Source organism: Tarenaya hassleriana, unplaced genomic scaffold (assembly GCF_000463585.1).
Source record: "Tarenaya hassleriana unplaced genomic scaffold, ASM46358v1 Cleome9, whole genome shotgun sequence".
In the NCBI taxonomy this organism is placed as follows: domain Eukaryota; kingdom Viridiplantae; phylum Streptophyta; class Magnoliopsida; order Brassicales; family Cleomaceae; genus Tarenaya; species Tarenaya hassleriana.
In genome coordinates, this window is record NW_010971389.1 from 637,195 (window position 1) to 655,778 (window position 18,584).

The 18,584-nt window shown below is 38.3% G+C and overlaps 2 protein-coding genes and 1 long non-coding RNA gene across 10 annotated transcripts; 1 reads left to right on the forward strand and 2 right to left on the reverse strand.

Moving 5' to 3' along the window:
• Window positions 1-1,267: 1,267 nt before the first annotated feature.
• On the reverse strand, window positions 1,268-2,151 carry LOC104803622. The gene is made up of 2 exons (XR_770246.2): window positions 1,722-2,151; window positions 1,268-1,607 (listed from the first exon to the last, which is right to left on the reverse strand). It is a non-coding gene; the product is annotated as an uncharacterized LOC104803622 (long non-coding RNA).
• Window positions 2,152-2,334: 183 nt separating this feature from the next.
• LOC104803623 (probable WRKY transcription factor 17) lies at window positions 2,335-4,188 on the reverse strand. Of its 2 annotated transcripts, none has more exons than XM_010527606.2 (3): window positions 3,465-4,188; window positions 2,790-2,915; window positions 2,335-2,698 (listed from the first exon to the last, which is right to left on the reverse strand). In XM_010527606.2, the coding sequence occupies exons 1-3, from the start codon at window positions 4,115-4,117 to the stop codon at window positions 2,458-2,460; spliced, it is 1,020 nt and encodes a 339-aa protein (XP_010525908.1). In that variant the 5' UTR covers window positions 4,118-4,188; the 3' UTR covers window positions 2,335-2,457. The 2 variants fall into 2 exon arrangements, with proteins under 2 accessions (XP_010525908.1, XP_010525907.1); XM_010527605.2 differs by having other exon boundaries at window positions 2,790-2,918; window positions 3,465-4,181.
• Window positions 4,189-7,940: 3,752 nt separating this feature from the next.
• Window positions 7,941-18,246, forward strand: LOC104803624 (A-kinase anchor protein 9). Of its 7 annotated transcripts, none has more exons than XM_019201374.1 (9): window positions 7,941-8,135; window positions 8,481-8,612; window positions 8,998-9,667; window positions 9,802-15,524; window positions 15,618-16,437; window positions 16,519-17,174; window positions 17,322-17,463; window positions 17,565-17,646; window positions 17,750-17,852. In XM_019201374.1, exons 2-9 carry the CDS (start codon window positions 8,562-8,564, stop codon window positions 17,850-17,852), a joined length of 8,247 nt encoding a protein of 2,748 aa, XP_019056919.1. In that variant the 5' UTR covers window positions 7,941-8,135; window positions 8,481-8,561. The 7 variants fall into 7 exon arrangements, with proteins under 7 accessions (XP_019056919.1, XP_019056918.1, XP_019056915.1 ...); XM_019201373.1 differs by having other exon boundaries at window positions 7,941-8,130; XM_019201370.1 differs by lacking the exon at window positions 7,941-8,135 and adding an exon at window positions 17,977-18,246 and having other exon boundaries at window positions 8,526-8,612; window positions 17,750-17,866.
• The last annotated feature ends 338 nt before the right edge of the window (window positions 18,247-18,584 follow it).

An 18,584-nucleotide genomic window follows, 5' to 3' on the forward strand; every position in this document is an offset into this window, starting at 1 on the left:
AGGAATGCCATTGCCATGACATTTCCATGTACATTCCTTCGAAAATGATGTGTTTTTTTGGACCATGCATAGTTGACGGTCGAATAAAAATATAACTATTAAAGATGATAAAAATAAAAATATAATTATTGCGAGCTTGTCGAATCAATTTTGTCGCGTTTTATAGTCCGCATCTAAAAATGTATTGTATATAAATCGAATTAATCCAATGCAAAATAACTAAAAAAATAAATTAGAATAAAAATATTTTTAGAAATTAGTATTTTTTTTAAATAAAAAATGGAATAAGATCAGATTGAAATCCGATAAAGACTGGATGGTATAGTTTAAAAAAAAAACAATTCAAAACCCATAGATTGAAATCCCTAAGGCATTACTTTATATATTAATTAATTCATATCCCTAAAGAAAACGTGCACCGCACCGCCAGCATTAGTTTACAGATTTAAAGCAAGAATCAAATTCGAAATGCAAATGAGAAATCTCATAAAAAAATATATATATGTTTAGTCTTATGACATCAATAAAGACTTAATGACGATTGATTACTGAAATAATGACACCGCCAAGCACAATTATTACTTAAAAGAAAATAGATCATAGACCATAAAATCTTTGGAGAATTTTGTCCAGTTTGGTGAGATAAGATACTGAAAGGCTGCTGACATTGAAAGTCAAACTTCAAACACTAAAAAAACTCTATTATTAAAATTACCTTCATTTTGTTATAGTTTAGGGGTGTCAATCGGGCCGACCTGGTCCGAGTCCACACTCGGTCCGGAAGTTTCAGGTTCAGGTTTGGACTGACCCGATTTTTTCGGATCTATATAATTAAGTCCAAAGTCTGGTCCTATGCATTCCGGGCTCGGGTCGGGTCGACCTGCGGATCTCCCTTTGTAAATGTTATTTTTTTTCTTTTTTTTTATTTTCGGGCTTTCGAGCCGGCCCGACTCGACCCCGAAACCCGATTTGAGCCCAGTCTAAAAACCCAATTTTTTTCGGGCCAAGAAACTTTGGCTCGAAGCCCGCTACTTTTCGGACTGGTCCTAGCCAAGCTTCGGGCCTCGAGCCCAAATTGACACTCCTAACGTAGTTAACAACATATTCTTCTATATCCTTTTTTTATCAGTATAACCATGGTGTTCTATTTTAGAGATACACCGTTAACATTATATGCCATATCGTTTAAATTTATATGATGGTAACATTGGTAATATTGTTCACACTAATCACAAAAATAAATTAAAAAACTATGGTACGAAATCCATGTAACAAAATAAGGTTAGTTTCGATATAATGTTCATCCAACAGAAGAACTCAGATGCTTATCATTTGATCAAATCTCAAACTCAGATTCACATCCCACATCTGATGCTTAAACATCTCTCCAACAGAGACTGGATCCATAAAGCAGATTCAAGTATCAAAGATCAAACAGATTGATCGAAACTAGAGGAAGAAAAAGAAAGAACAGCGGCCTTTTCTGCACTCCTCTCATCTATTGTCTTAAAACTCACAAACTAAGTAACAACAGCAGCAAGAAGATCAAACAAGCCCATTTCTCCTCAACGTATATAAGTTCCCTTGCACTTATCATGACTTTGCTTCTGATAAGACAGACAAATTTTATAAACCCTAATCCTTTCTCGGCTAAGAGAGAGCTTTAATTTGAGGGGAATGATAAATAAATAAACCAATGGGCAGAAAAAGAAAAGCCATACCTTGATTGAACAGTATTTATGTACGAAAGCGGGTTCTTCTCTGCTTTCTCTTTGAAGCTGGTTTTCATGGCAATGGTCGGTTCCTTTCTCAGGATGCCTCGTTCAGACAGCAGCTTCTGCAAGGCTGTCTGCTAGGCGATTCTGAAATAAATCTTAAATATTGTGAACGTACGTCCCAATTCTTTTTGTATACTTATAATACACGTATAGGTACATGTGATTACGAGCGGAATAGATATATATATATATATATATCTTTCACGTATTTATTTGTTAATGTTGTTCGTCGACCACCGAAATGTTATTTGCAAATGATGGTGATGATGAATTACAGCTGAGAATAATACAACAAGATATTGATGAAGAGGGACAATCTATCTAATTCAACACCCAACAGCCCATCAAAACCTCGTTGACTTTTAATAACTCATCCATTTGTCAACATCACAATTAATATTTAAAAACCTACCCAACCTTCCATGGCCTCACCAATACAAGAAATTAATAATGATAATTGAAAAGTCGCAAGTTAAACCAAATTGCAGTAAGTAGACTGATTCGTATTATCTTATAATAATAGCGATTAGGGATGAAATTATCCATTGCGAACAAAAAATAAATAAATATCTATTTTGGCCCGTGAGATTTTACCCGAACATTCGTTTTATCTACTAAATAAAAGAATTTACAAATCAAACCCCTCTACTCCTCAAAATATTACAAAAACACTATCCATCTAATCGCTTACGTTTCTAAATTTCATCCCAAACTTTTTATTTCTTCCGATTTCCTCCCCACTCAATTCGAATCGGTCACCAAACAGCTCACCCGGAGAAATATTATTCTCCTGCGACGCGGTCTGGTGGTGACGATGCTCTCCTTCGTACGTCACGATCAGCATCGTCGGATCATCCAACGCCCGTTCCACGTGTTTCCTCGCGGGACATCCTCTGAAGATACTACACTTGTAATAACCCCTGCAACGAACGAAAACGAAATCTCCACCGTTAGATCGAATCGGATCCAGACAGAATCAACGGCGGACAAGACGCGGGTCTACTGTATTACCGTGGGTGTGGTGAGCCCTTGATCGGCTTCTGTCCGTACTTCCTCCACGAGTACTCGTCTGATGGAATATCGGCGATCTTCGAACTTATTGCCCGAACTCTAACGGTTCTCTTCACACGATTTTTCCTGCTATAATTTAAAATGAAATAAAATTAGCTTAACGTGCGCCGAAGGGCTAACGTGTACGGAGTGCATTTGGGGCTGTAGAATAGTCAACGGTCAAACCCTGGGTTTCTCTAAACTTTTTAACCGTCCCGAGATAATAGACAAACTGTTCTAAAAGTCATTTGTCACGCGTGCCGTTCACTATTTTACTTTTCACCCACCTAATTAAATCTTAACCGAACCGTTTACTCGGTTCAGTTTCTAAACCGGTATTATTTTTCCGAAACTTATTAATTAATGAATCGTGGTTCAAGTAAAAATTGGTTTGGAGTTAATACTAAAATGCTAAGGCGACGCGTCGGTGAGTCGGTGACGGAACACGATAACTCAACCGATTGGTTAAGAGTAAACCAGACCGGTTTAATTGGTTCAATGACCAAAGCGGTGATATTTTCCCCTCAGCGAATTAATCAATGAAGCGGTGTTGCTAGTCAAAAAGGGATGAAATTAATAATTAAAGGCTAATGCAGAGAGATGCTTATGCGACGTGTCGGCGAGGAAAATGGATACCTCTTCTTGCAGTGGCACTTGCCGTTGCTTCCGCCGGAGATCTTGCCGGAGAAGTCTTCCGAGTGCTCGTGCTCGTGCTCGAGGCATCTTTTCCTGGACGGATGACCGGCCAACGGCGGTTTCCCAGTGGACGCCGCCGGGGGGAGGAAGATCGACGAGCCATTTTTCCCGTTCGAGACGCTTCCGTCGCCGGTGATAGCCGAGGACATGTACGAAGAGTTCGAGGAGACGCTGAAGCTCTCCTTCGCGAACTCGAGCTCGGCGGATTTGGCCTTAGATACAAAAACACTGGGTCTGGTGAAATCGAGCGTCACACTCTGCTGATTCCCCTGAACGAAGCTCGTCCGCACAATATCCGGCGGCGGAGCAGAGATCGGGGGCGGAGGAAACGCAGCGGAAGAAGAGGAGGAAGTAGGGGAGGAGTGAAGCGGTCCGCGTCTGAACCGGGCATGACCGGTCCGGTTAAGGAGGGAGATAACCTTCTTAAACTTAGAGACGGTGAAGTCGGTGATCTCTGAGTAGTCGGCGTTGCCGTCGGGGCGGTGAGAGAGGACATGGATCAGGTGCTCCATGCTCTTGAGTCCTTGCGATGCAGCTTCCTGTATAGCCGTTTGATCCTCCATCTTCGGGAAGCTCATGAGATCGACGGCCATGATTACAGATCTCTCCTTTTTTTTTGGGGGGGGGGTTCTCAAAGAAACATTGAAGGTGTGTAAATGGTGGAAATGGAGATGGAGAGAAAAGGCGTGATATAAGGAGGTGGTGTGACCGGGTGACCGGGTCAGGGTGTGACTTTTAGTCAAACCGGGTAGGTTTTGATCCAACGGCTGACAATGGAATAAACAAATATGTAAATGTCCCATATGTGTATAATCTCTGAAATAAAGGAATTCTAGACGAACGAAACGTATCTATATAGTCGAATATGGAGATGGAGAGAAAAGGCGTGATATAAGGAGGTGGTGTGACCGGGTGACCGGGTCAGGGTGTGACTTTTAGTCAAACCGGGTAGGTTTTGATCCAACGGCTGACAATGGAATAAACAAATATGTAAATGTCCCATATGTGTATAATCTCTGAAATAAAGGAATTCTAGACGAACGAAACGTATCTATATAGTCGAATACCCCAAATTTACTAACTAATTAATAATTAATTAAAATACTAAATGAATGATCATGATCATAAGCTCGATTTTATAAATTTTAATTTTAATACGTGGGGAAGTCATCGATATATTTTTTTTGCTAACTGCAGTAATTTTACATATTGCATTAAATAAAATTCCAGAATATGTTTCATTTACAAAATAGCTATATTTTGATTACACATAAAAAAAAAACAAAATAAGCGAGTGAAAATGGTATGAACAATGATATTTGTAAAACTTAACATCGATTGACAATCCTCCCATTATTACTTGAATCTAACTATGTCCATTAATGTAAATATCAGAACATATCTGTGTAATCATTTTTTATAGTAACGAGCTATTTGTTTGCCTGCATTTTTTAGTATATGTTTTCCATTTTAGAAGTAAGGTTTCCATTTCTTTTCACACAATTAAAATACTATAAAATAACAATATTCCGGTAAGAGTTTTACCAATATTTAAAAATTTTAGAGATTCATGCACGGGTTTTGAACTTCTAGAACGATTGATTAATATATTAATATTATGATTGTATTAGTTTTTGCTTGACTTTAATTAGCCTTACGGGTTCATAGAGATGATGGACCAGCAATAAAAACTAAAACCATTATTATATACAATAATTGTTGACTGTAATATTAATATTAGTGTCTTTGTTTGGCGACGGGGACAAATATAGAAAATATAAGAAAAACAAATTAGAAAATGTGTTCAAATAGAGAACGGTTGACCAACTGGGCAAAATCGAGTGGTCCCGGTTAACTCTTATATGAGCCGTTGGATTCAACGAAGGCGATCCAACGGCGATCTGTGACTAAACAGAGTTGACTGCGACCCTTCCAATTTTGTTTTCTTATTTTTTTTTATGGAATTTAAAAATCCTTTACAGGGCCATTGGGATTTCTCCACGTGGCACTCGATCCTGATGGCTCATCTATGTTAACATGTGAAAACATAAAATATGAACATTTGTCTCACATAATTTTTTTTTTTGAAATTTAGAGTGAAATGATTCTGGTTTTATAACGGTCAGAGTCGGAAATTTGTTTCTTAACATTTTATTTTGATTTTTTGTTTTTTCTGTAAATATTAATTATTTTTGGTTTTATATGTTTTATTTTTTAAAAGCTAGGTTGGATTTGATTTTGATTACCAAAATATTTATTTTTTAAAAATATTTTCTTTTAACTTTTTTATTTTATTATTTCTTTAGAATCTATTCTTTAGATTTACCAATTATATTGTATACAAAATCAAAATAATATATTATTATATTATTTGATTCATTTTAAATTATGTAATTAAATTGATCTATATATATATATATATGTGTGTGTGTGTGTGTGTAATTAATTTGTTTTAATTAATGTTTATGATGTATGGATGCAATGTAGATTGGTATTCCTTTACTTTTGGAACTTTAATAACTCATCCGATTTACTCTTTTATTTTTTAAATTAAATTTATAGTATAAGAATAAATACCAAATATTTAAAATATATAAATTTTAAATTGATAACTCAATCTAAATCCGATAATGATATAAATATAGACATTTCAAAATAAGAGAAATCTAATCATAAGTGATATCTTTGGAGTAAAGTATATATATTTGTGTGTGTGTGTAACGTGTTATGCGTGCAAAACAATGTTGGAGTGTGATTGAAAACACTATTTTGTCAACGTATACGAATTATAACATTGAGGTGTTGACCCGACCAAGTTATTTGAATGTCTTGCACGTCTCTTATTTTTGTTGGGATATTTTTTTTAGAAAAATTTTGTACAAATGTTATAATTTTGGAAAGATTGGAAAAGTATACTTATTTTAGGGATGAGCAGTCGGTTTGGAAATTTAGTTTCAAACCGTATCGAAAAGATTAATTACATTTCGATTCATATGGTATTATATAAAAAAAAAATCAAAATGGTACAAAATTAAAGATACCGAATGGGTTAAAAATGATTGGATTCGGTTCGGTAAATACCAAATAATATTTCGATTTTTTTTTTGTTTATTTTTATTTAAAAATATTAAATATAATCTTTATTAGTAATATTCATTTTGTGTATCAAATTAAGTGTTTTGATAAAATAAAGAATAACATTTATTGAGCATAGAAAAAATCTATTAATATTTTACCAATTTATTTATTTTAATTATATTAAAATTCTCAAAATAAACTCAAATTGTGTTTAACTATTATGAATCGTACCATAAAAAACTTGAACTATCCCAAATTGTGCGATCCATTACGATTTTGGTATTTATTTAGTAAAATCGTATATACCAAACATAATCGATCCAAATAATATACAGTACTAATTTGATACAAATTTATAATATCGAATAAACTATCCTGAACTATACCATTAAAATTCGGAACTGAATACCGAAACGTCCCACCCTACTTATTTTACAAATAATATTTTTATATAAATTTATGGCAAAATACCCTCTTATTGTTAAATTTTTGTATCATGCCATCCATTTTCTCTCTTTATTTTAGCATGCGAATTGTAGATTCACAAATCACAAATCACAAATCGTCTCAATTACGAGTTTGTAGAACTTTTTCGGTTCGAATCGATACAGTCCGATTTTTATTCCATACGGTCTGCATTATAAAATTATTATTATTTTATTCGATTCTCAAATTTTTGGAACAAGTTATTATAGTCTTGGGGTTTCGGGTGAGGAGTGAGAGGTTGGAGGAAAAGGGCTTCCTCCGTCGCCCCATGGGGGCCGACGGCGTTCCGGTTCACTTGGGCGACGGGTCTCTCTCTCTCAGACCGGTTTTCTTTTCTCGTTCTGTTTCTCAAGTGGATTTCGCTGTCCTGGATTTTCAATGTTAGCTTCGATTCTTTGGACCACATGGAATTAAACTAACAACCGTACCACCTTAATTGTCTCTTTAAGGGTTTGATTCTTCGGTCCAATATATATATAAAACTAGTAGCGAATCTAAAAAATTTATTGTTCGGAGATTATGATAAATACTAAAAATAAAAGATCGTTAGGTTAATTATATTATAATACACGGAAATTAAATATTAATTTTATGTAAATTAATTTACATAATCTACTAATTAACGTCTATTCATATATATATATATATATATATATATATATATATATATTCGTATAATAAGCACATCGTTTGTAATGTTTCATGTTGGGCTTCTTGGTCAATTTTGACTGCATTATCCGACCCGTTTAATTTATCAAATTCGAAACATGTTATTGGGCCATAAGGCCCATTGTTAGCTTCCTTAACAATCAGTGCAGCTTTTGAAGAGTTTCCGAATCGGCCTCTTCGGCTTGAAATCAAAATCGCGTCGCATTCGTTTTCGCCTCTCATGCGAACGGAGCAAAACTCGCACGAACGCTTCGCGTTAGATCTAAGGAAGTGGTGAAAAGCGTTTAGGTTGCGAAGCAGATTTTCGGTGGAATCGTGCAGGGCGAATTCACTCTCCGTTGTTTTGGAATTCATTCGGTCGGACGAATTCGTGGTATGGTACGGTCCCTTCAATCTACATAGTTCAGTTCCGAAATTTTCTGTGTTGAATCGAATCTCTGTTTCGCATTAGATCTCGTTCGGCGCTTTCTGGAGTAGAATTTGATCGTTTTGTTCTTAATTCGAATGTGTTTTCTGGGTTACTTTGGTCGGTGTTGGATTCTCGGTGTGCTAGATTAAATCCGGAGCTCGTTTTCCGTTCAGTTGTTTGGATAATCGTCTTGACAACTGGAGATTGCGTTCGTCGTGTTTTCAACGCTGAATGTTTTGCTTAAGAACGGTATTCGAGATATTCTGTTACTGTTGTATCCGAGTTCTGAGATTTGTTCCGTTTGGCTCATCAAGAGGAACGAAGTTATGGTGATCCATACTTGGTGGTGATTGATAAAGGGAATCACTATACGAACACAAAAAGGAGTGGATCCTATGGACAAGAAAAAGAGTCGTACCGATCTACTCGATGCTGGACGCCAAAAGGTTAGTTCTTCGAATCTGATCTTTTCATCGGGGATTTGAACTTCCTTCAAATTTCAAAATTTTGTTTTGTACTGGTATTTTTTGCGATGCAGTGATAATATGAGTAAGTAATGAGCTGGGTTCTTACCTGAATCGGAAGTAGGTATTACATTTCTTTTTTAAAACAATAGGAAGAGCAGGAAAGGTTGATGTTGAGCTAGCTTCATATTTGATTTTATGTCGAACATTCAAGTTGTCTCTCTCCAATGAACAAGGAAATTGGAAATGTTTTGATAGTTTTTCTTGCAAGTGTGTACCAATCTAGTCTCCATACTCTGTATTTGTCTTGCCTAAATTTATGCCAAAAGAAATGGTGTAATCTCATATCTTCTCGGTCTCATTTCAGCTTCAACAATTCCGTCAAAAGAAGGGTAATAGAGGCTCTGATCAGAAAAAGGACAACAAAGGCAGTACAAGCCAAGGAAAATCTTCTAAAAGGTCCAGTAAGCCTGAGCAGCATGAGCCTAAACCTGACACGAGTGCTGTCATAACCAAGTCGTCCATTCCTTCGCATGTGACAGGAGGAGGCACTGCCCCTCATGAGGAGGTCGTGGTATGCTCAGAAGCTTACGAAAGTGCATTGGCTCATGAGATTGATGTATCAGTCCATAGTTCATCATCAGAACTTGTTATGCCTCAGCAAGGCAGCACAGAAACAACTACTGATGATAAAGCTGAGCTAAGAGAACGAGAAACAGTTTCTGAAAATGATGTTGATTTATCATTACCCAATGAAGGAGAGAACTCAGAGAGTACTGGCATTGGGACAGTCAGCAGAATGACTTCATCAAATTCTGAGCCCATGGACTCTGAAAAGGGAATTAGACATGTCGATGCAGCTTGTGATGTTGATGTTTTGGGCTCACCTACTGCTGGCATCTTTGTGGAGGAGGGAGGAGTTGAAGTTGAAAGCAAGCCTGTAAACGAGGAAATGCCGCAGCATCTGTCTTCATTGCATGAAGATATTCCTGATATTCCCCTGATTGCTTCAAGGGGAGATCAGGTAACTGATGTAGGTTGTCCTCTCCACTTCATGCCTCTTAGTAGTATTTTTCTTTGTTTTTTTTTTGTAATAGGAGTAAATGCGAGGAGGTCAGGTTATAGCATGTTTTTTTTATGTATAATTAAATTCTCATATGTTTCTGGGTAGGGGAAATGCAGGAAGATCATGGTTCACATGTGGCGCAGCTTGGTGAAGGCTTGCACAAGGACAATATGGAAAAGTCTGCAACTGAAAAAGGGGAAGCCAGCAATACAGCGAATGCACCTTCGTCTTCTTCCTTCTCTGGCATTTCAGAAGGATCTTCAGTTTCATTTGCTTCACATGAGGTTGAAGGCCTAAACATCAAAACTAAGAGCCAACATAGCAAAGAAGTTACAGATATGCATGAAAAAAAATCAGAGACATCTCTAGGCCCTGGAATTTTGGGTAATAACAGAAACGAAGTACTTCCAGCTGTGACAGAGGAATGTGCTGTTGCAGATGTGTCTAGAGAGCTGCAAATTCCTGAGAGCATGGATGTTTCTGGAATTGCAAGTAATGAAGAACCTTGCAAAATGGATTCTTTGAATCCATCAGCAGCAGTTGCTGCCTCTCATGTTGATGAAAATCGCTCAGTCAGCTTCTTGCAGCTCATTGACCTTGTACGGGGACTTAGCCAAGATGAGTATGAAGTTTTGTGTAAGTCAAGAGAGATGACTTCCAATATTGAGCTGGAAGCAAGTTTGTTAGAGAGAGTGAAAGAAGAATTATTTGTTGCAAGTTCCTTGAAAGATATACTTCATGTGCAACTTGAAGAACAGTCTAATCTACAGAATGAGTTTGATCTGCAACAATACCAGCTGCTTTCTGAAATATCACATCTTCGCGCTTCATTTTCCTCACTCAAAGAGAATAATGATAGTCTTACAGAGGAACTATCAGATTGCAGGTCTAAACTCTATAGTGTTACGAGCTCAAATGAGAGGCTTCAGAATCAACTTCTTGCTACTGAAATACAGGTGGAGGACTTCACTACTAAGATAAATCAGTTACAACTTAATCTGGAACAATATCAGTTGGATTTGTCAGAGGCAAAGGATCGATTGATCAATCTCCAAGTGGAAAATGAGACTTTGGTTGCTACTATTTCTTCAGCGAATGATGACAAAAAGAAACTGTTTGAAGAAAAAGAGTCCAAGAACTGTGAGATCGAGCAACTGTCATCTGAGTTGGGCATCTGTAAGAACTTGGTGGCCAGTCTACAAGCAGAAATTGACAAATTGGACAAAACTATTGGTCCATTGACATGTGAGAAAACAATGCTTGTTGAGGAGAAACATAATTTATTGGGTGCAGCAGAGAATCTAGAGGCAGAGTTGGCTAATTGCAAGACTTTGTTGAAAATGCAAGAGGTTGAATCTTCTAAGACAGAGGGAACACTTTCTTTGATGAGAGCTAAGGAAATGAAGCTTGAAGAGGATAACTTACATCTTTCTGAAGAAATTGAGAAGGTTCACCTAGAATTTTCAGCACATGAGATTTTGGAGACTGCTTTATGGTCTGAGTATTCCAACATAAAGGAAGGGTGTTCTCTCTTGAAGAATGAAATGCAGAAGTTTAAAGACGAGAAGGAACAATTGGTTGAGGAGAATGATAGGCTTTCAGGTGAGCTTCTTACGCTTCAGGAGCATCTGTCAGCTGAACAAATTGCACGGACACGTCTAGCAGTTGAATTGGGAGAAGTAAAGGTGTGTCTGGACAAAGTTTCTGAAGAAAATGCATTTCTAAGTAGTAGCCTCAAGGAGCACAAAGTTGACGTGAGAGACATAGATAACAGGGATGCTTCTGGATTGATCAATTATGAAATGCCCGATAAACTTGCTGGAATTTCAGGAGTTCAGGCCACTGGTCAAAGAGGTGTAACTTCTTCTGAACGTACTTGCGAAAGTCTTGAGGCACAGCATGTTAATGTTGAAGAGTTAGTTGATTCTTCTTCGGAGTTTTCTACCTTGAATGAGAACTTGAAGAAAGCGGAAAATATATTGCAGAACCTTGAAGAGGCAATTAAACGGATTCATGCTGATTCCTCATTCTTAAATAAATCGAGTAGTAAGGTTGTGGCACCAGGAGTATCAAAACTGATTCAGGCCTTTGAGTCAAGGCTGCCACAAGAAGAACAAGATTTGGAAGAAACATCGTTGGCCAGTGAGCAATCAGAGACAGATCCATTTGTTTTTGTGAAAGGGCAGATCAGAAATTTGAGAACCATTGTTGAGCGGTTAACATCAGATGCTAGGAATGTTTACATCAAATTCAAGGAAGGGCACACCGACAGGATTTCTGCAAATGAAAAACTCAGAGAGTTTGAAGTTAATTTTGATCTTCTCCAGGAGCATATTAACTTTCTGGAGGTAGATACTATTGGGAATAAGATTTCGTTTGAAGCTCTTAAACAATATTCATATGAGCTGCAGGCAAAGAATCATAAACTTAGATTTCTTTCTGAATCACTAAAGCAGCGAAATGATGAGTTCAGTGTGGAGAACACGGAGCTTAATAGGAAGCTAACTTCTTGCTTATCAAGAATCCATGGGCTTGAAAGTCAGTTGGAAAATTTACAGCAAAATCTAAGCTGTATGTCTTCTTCTATACAAGAGCAATTAGCGGGTTTGCAGGAGGAATCTGAGAGGGCAATGAAGCTAGAACATGAATTGGCATCATCAATTTCAGAAATTGATGAAACAGTTGGCAGGCTTGATGATCATCTAGTCAGATTTTATCCATTCTCTGGAGCTCATATTGGCCTGGATGTGAACAAGCATGTAGCCAGTTCCGTAAAGGTGGTTGTAAAGGTAATCGATGACCTTGAGAATAAATTACAAGCTGCTTGTACAAATCACGAGTCCTCCTCAAAATCATACGAAGAATTGAAGGAGAGTTTCAACAGTTTGGTTGAGAAGCATGAGTTTGCTTCTGTTACACTGCATAACGTTTATGTTGGTCTCAAGAAACTTGTAATTGAATCATGTGGGTCTGCGGAGATGCCTGATCATAAAACACAAAATCTAGTGATGTCTGATCCTTTCAACTATGGTAGTTTTGAGGTACTCTTGGAACTTGTGCAGAATTCTCTTTCTGAGAGGCTGGAACTTCAGTCGTTAGTCGATAAACTGCACTTTGAATTGTCGAGTAAAAGGAAAGATATTGAGGAACTGACACGGAAATGCCTTGATTCCGGTTCACTGCGAGAGTTAGTCGAGAATGTTCAGGGTATTGTCAAACTTGAATCCGTTGACATTAGCTTTGATGAATCCCCTGGCTCATTTGTGGAATTTCTGGTTTCCCATCTTGTTCAGAAGTTTAGAAAGACCGAGGAGCTGGCTAATCTCATCAGAGAACAACTTGAGGCCAAGGATATGGAGCTGATGGAGTTTCAGGAGAACTTACTGCACCATAAAACTGAAATCGGTGATCTCAGGGAAAGTTTAAGTCGGGCAGAGGAGTCCCTTTTGGCTGTAAGATCTGAGTTACAGGAGAAATCAAATGAACTTGAACAGTCGGAGCAGCGGTTATTATCCACTAGAGAGAAGCTCAGCATAGCTGTTGCAAAAGGCAAAGGTTTGGTTGTTCAGCGGGACAACCTCAAGCAGTCGTTGGCAGGAACATCTGCTGATCTGGAGAGGTGCTCAGAGGAATTAAAACTGAAGGAAGCAAGGCTTCTGGAAGTAGAAGCAAAACTTAAGACCTATGCGGAAGCGGGTGAACGTGTGGAAGCTTTGGAATCTGAGCTTTCATACATCCGAAACTCAGCTACGGCACTGCGAGAATCTTTCCTTTTAAAAGACTCTCTGCTCCATAGAATCGAAGAAATTTTAGAGGATCTGGATCTACCAGAGCATTTTCATGCTCGGGATATACTTGAAAAGGTAGAGTGGCTAGCAAGGTCAGCTAGTGGTAACTCTGTGCCTCCCTCTGACTGGGATCAAAAGAGCTCTGATGGGGCTGCGGGATTTGTTATGACGGAACCCTGGCGAGAGGATGGACAACCCAGCTCAAATTCTGGGGATGATTTAAGGATCAAGTTTGAGGAGCTCCAGGGCAAGTTTTATGGGTTGGCTGAACAGAATGAAATGCTGGAGCATTCCTTGATGCAAAGAAATAATTTGGTTCAGAGATGGGAAGAACTCTTAGGGAAAATTGACATGCCTTCACAGCTGCAGTCTTTGGAAGTGGAAGACAAGATTGAGTGGCTTGCGAGTAAAATATCAGACGCTATTCATGACAGAGATACTCTCCAACAGAAGATTGACAATCTTGAAAACTATTGCCGATCGCTGAGTGATGATTTGGAAGTTTCACAAAAGCATGTATTTGATGTCGAGGCAAATCTTCACACAGTTATTAAAGAGAGGGAAAATCTTTCTGAAAGACTGGAAAATCTGAGCTATGATCATGAGAAAGTTTCTGGGAGGGCCACTCAGCTTGATGTTGAGAACGAGAACCTACAAAGTAAAGTAAAAGATTTGCATGAAGAATTGGTTGAGAAGCTTGAGACTGAAGAACATCTTCATACTATTGAACATGAGATGATAAGATTGAGGGACTTGATTAATGAGGCTATGCAGGAAGGTGGCTTGCAAGATTGGTCGCTGGGGCATGATTCTGAGACCTTGGAGGAACTGCTGAGAAAGCTGATAGAATATTACAAGACTTTGGTGAAACCTATTGGAGCACACGAAACAGTTGAAAACTCCTCAGAAGCACGTACAACAAATCCCAATGATATTGTAAGTGCAAACCCGTCGGTTACAGATGCATCTCACCTGATCGAAGTGACTGACGTGACAAGCAGGGATATAGCAGTAGTAGAGACACCTGATGTAGCTTCTCTAAAGAAAGATTTGGAGGAAACACTAGGTATGCTGGAGCTGACAAGGGAAGAAAAGGATTCATATATGCAAAAGCAACAATCTCTGATCGCTGAGAACGAGGCACTTAATAAAAAAATGGCAGAGTTGCAAGCTTTGCATAGTCAAGAAGAGCAAAGGTCAGCTTCTGTTAGAGAGAAATTGAATGTTGCTGTCAGGAAAGGCAAATCCTTGGTACAACAAAGGGATAGTCTGAAGCAGACTATAGAGGAGATGAGCACTGACCTAGGCCACCTGAAATCAGATCTTAAAAGCCGAGACGACATGCTTGCGGAACATGAAAAGAAAATTAGGGAATTGGCATCCTACACTGGGAGTGTAGATGCATTGGATTCTGAATGCCAACGGTTGAAAAATCATCTGAAAGAAACAGAAAATCTTTTGAACGAGAAGAGCAGCGTGTTAAGCACAATTTTAAGTGTTTTAAATAGCATCGATATCGGTGATGAAAGTGAAAACAATGATCCAGTTATGAAGCTTCAAAAGATCTCACAACTATTTCAAGATATGCATACAGCTATGTCTTCCGCAGAGCAGGAATCCAGAAAATCTAGAAGAGCAGCTGAGTTGCTGCTTGCTGAGTTGAACGAGGTTCAAGAGAGAAACGACAATCTGCAAGAGGAGCTATCAAAATGTTCGTATGAGCTCGAGCAACTTTCCATACAGAAAGATGCAGCTGAGGGTGCCAAAATTGAAGCTTTATCTCGCCTGGAACAATTATCTGTGATGCACAATGAGGAAAGGAGGAAACAATATTCTCAACTGCTGTTCTTTGGAACTAGTTTGAACAATCTGAGGGATATGTTCAGCAGTATCAATGCTTGCCTAGCCGATATTTTCACCAAGGATATGGAGTTTCTGCATCATCTGGAGGCGAATCTGAAATCACGTGTGGAGCAAACCGATGCCTATTTGGCTGCCTGGCCTCATCTTAGCTCAGCATCTGTGAATTTTATAGACAAGGTATTTAAAATCCTTTTAGAAGTCTGTTATGGTTCATTTTCAACTCTGGTCTTGTTGCTCTTGTTCATCAATGCTGTTTTCCCCTTTGTTTAGGACAACTCTTCACGTTCAAGTGCTTGGTCTGACATAAACATGCAGAAGATTTCAAGCGATGGAGATATGACAGAGATTTGTAATTCTCTTGCACAAAATGTGGATGAGCTCATGATGGACATTGATCTTTTCAAAGAGAACATTAGCAAGCATTTGGTATCATGGCATGAGCAGGTTAACATTGCAGCCGATGTCACGGATACCTTTTTCAGGTCATTCGGAAAGGACAAAGACTTAGAAATTGCTTCTCTGCATGAAAAAATTACGTTGCTTCATGGGGTGTGTTCTAATGTATTTGTGGAAATTGAAAGCAAAAGAGCTGAATTGATTGGAAATGGAGTTATGGATACGAATATTCGTCATCAAGCAGCAAGAACAGATGACAGATTTTCGTTGGGTGAAGGGGATGATCTGTTGACCTTGGAATCCATCAGTTCCATGGTGGATAGGCTATCATTGGCTGTAAAGGATTTTGTCGTGGCAAATGCTGAGATGGTGGAAAGAAATCAAAAGGAGATGAAAATGATCAATGCCAATTTGCAAAGGGAGCTACAGGAGAAGGACTTCCAAAGAGAAAGGATGTGCACGGAGTTGGTTGGTCAAATAAAAAATGCCCAAGCTGATGCTAAAAAGTTTGCAGCGGAACTTCAATCTTCAAGTGTCTGGATGCGTGATATGCAGAACGAGTTGGACATTTCGGTGAAGGAAAGGGATTCATTGGCGGAGAGAGTAAAGGAGTTACACGATGGACAAGCCTCTTACTCAGAGTTACAGGAGAAAGTCAAGTCCCTCGGTGATCAACTAGTTGCCAAAGACCAAGGTCAGTATCTTAGTTTAGATCTTTTTTTTTTTAATTTTCTCTTCAACACAGATGTGGATGATACTCGATGGCTGGTTGCAGAAATCGAGGCCTTGATGCAAGCTCTCGACGAGGAAGAGTCTCAGATGGAAGATCTGAGACACAAGGTTACAGATCTAGAGCAAGAAATTCAGCGGAAGAACCTAGATTTGCGGAATGCTGAAGCTTCTCGAGGGAAGATTGCTAAAAAGCTATCCATTACCATGGATAAATTCGACGAACTCCATCATCTTTCAGAAACCCTTCTTGCAGAAATCGAAAAGCTCCAACAGCAACTGCAAGATCGAGACTCTGAGATCTCGTTCTTGAGACAAGAGGTCACTAGGTGCACCAATGAGGTACTTGCTGCCTCCCAGATGAACACGAAAAGAGATTCGGACGAGATCCAAGCTGTTTTGTCTTGGCTCAACTCAATGTCTTTACTTTTCGGAATGGAAGATTCGACTTCTGATGATGTTAGAGGTCAAGTACACAACTACATGGAGATACTCGAGAAAAAGATTGCATCTCTGATATCTGAACTCGATGAACTACGATTGGTCGGACAAAGCAAGGACACGTTATTGGAAGCTGAGAGGAGTAGAGTGTCTGAGCTCAGACAGAGAGAAGAAACTCTCGAGAAAATATTATGCGAGAAGGAATCCCGGGCAAACGTGGCAACCACTTCAACATCTGAGATTGTCGAAGTAGAACCTGTGGTAAGCTTAAAGCTAGTTTTCTGTCTGAACAGTTTTAACCACACTCATATAAAGTGCGTTTTTCTAAACTACATACTCCGTATAACATGTGTATATTATATTCCTTGAACGATCAAATTTTGAAAATGGGTGATTTTCTTGCTGCAGATACACAAGTGGGGAGCGAGTGGGACGTCCATTCCATCTCAAGTCCGTAGTTTACGAAAGGGAAACAACGATCAAGTTGCTATTAGTATCGATACCGATCAAACTGGTCAGAGCGGTAGCTTAGAAGAGGATGACGACAAAGGTGAAGATCTTCGCCTACATACACTATACTACTTGTATTGTATTCCATACTAATTAGCTAATCCTTCTGTTAACCTTTCTCCATGTAAATTTTACATCCAGCCCACGGCTTCAAATCGCTATCTACATCGAGAATCGTTCCTCGATTCACCAGGCCAGTGACTGACGTGATCGATGGTTTATGGTAAGGATCTCTCCTACAAATCCTCGCCCTACTTCTCTCATTTCATTTTGAATTCATGCTTATCTGTCTAATAATACGATCCGTTCTATATATATATTTGCAGGGTCTCTTGCGATCGGACACTCATGCGTAAACCGGCCTTACGGCTCGGGATCATGATATACTGGGCAATATTACATGCCCTTCTCGCGACATTCGTGGTCTAACCAACCGGTTTCTCGTAAGCTCATCATACAAACAGCCTCTTCCCAAATCAACTCTCTCTAAGTTTCTCATCAATCATCATTACCACCTTATATGCTTTGCATTGTTCTTCCACCATTGGAACAGGATTGACGACAAACAAGAGTGGTGATTGCATTGGATCTCTTGTCCATACAACACATAATAAGGTTGCTTATTATTTGTCTATCGTGGTTCAGAGATTTGTTCGATTGATTCAGTGTTTAGATTCCAAAACCAAGCAGACTGTGATTCTGTCTTTTTTTAATCCCCCAAATCTCAGACTGCTTGGTAACTACACAATTAAGTAAGGAAAAAAAAAAGACATTTTGTGATAGCAATTTAAACCAACTATTTCAGCTTCCAACGTTATTCTTATTTCCTTTTTCCAATTTTTTTTTTATATTGAATTATTTCAAATTTGCAACCAAGACGAAAGTCTTACAACATATGAGATCAATCACTGACTTAAAAAGGTTATCAGATTGGTTTGGTTATGACATGTAACAGTATCCATGAAGTTGAATCCACTGAATTCGAAGCGAATTTTAATTAAATATGAAAATAAAGGCTATAGTTTTCTGTTAATGAAAATCAAATACAATAAAAAACGAAAATAAAACAAAATGAGTAATGTTTTCTACAATTGAATAGAAACATAGACAGATTGGAATATAATCAAATATCTATCAGCTATGTCCTACACGTCGACAGTT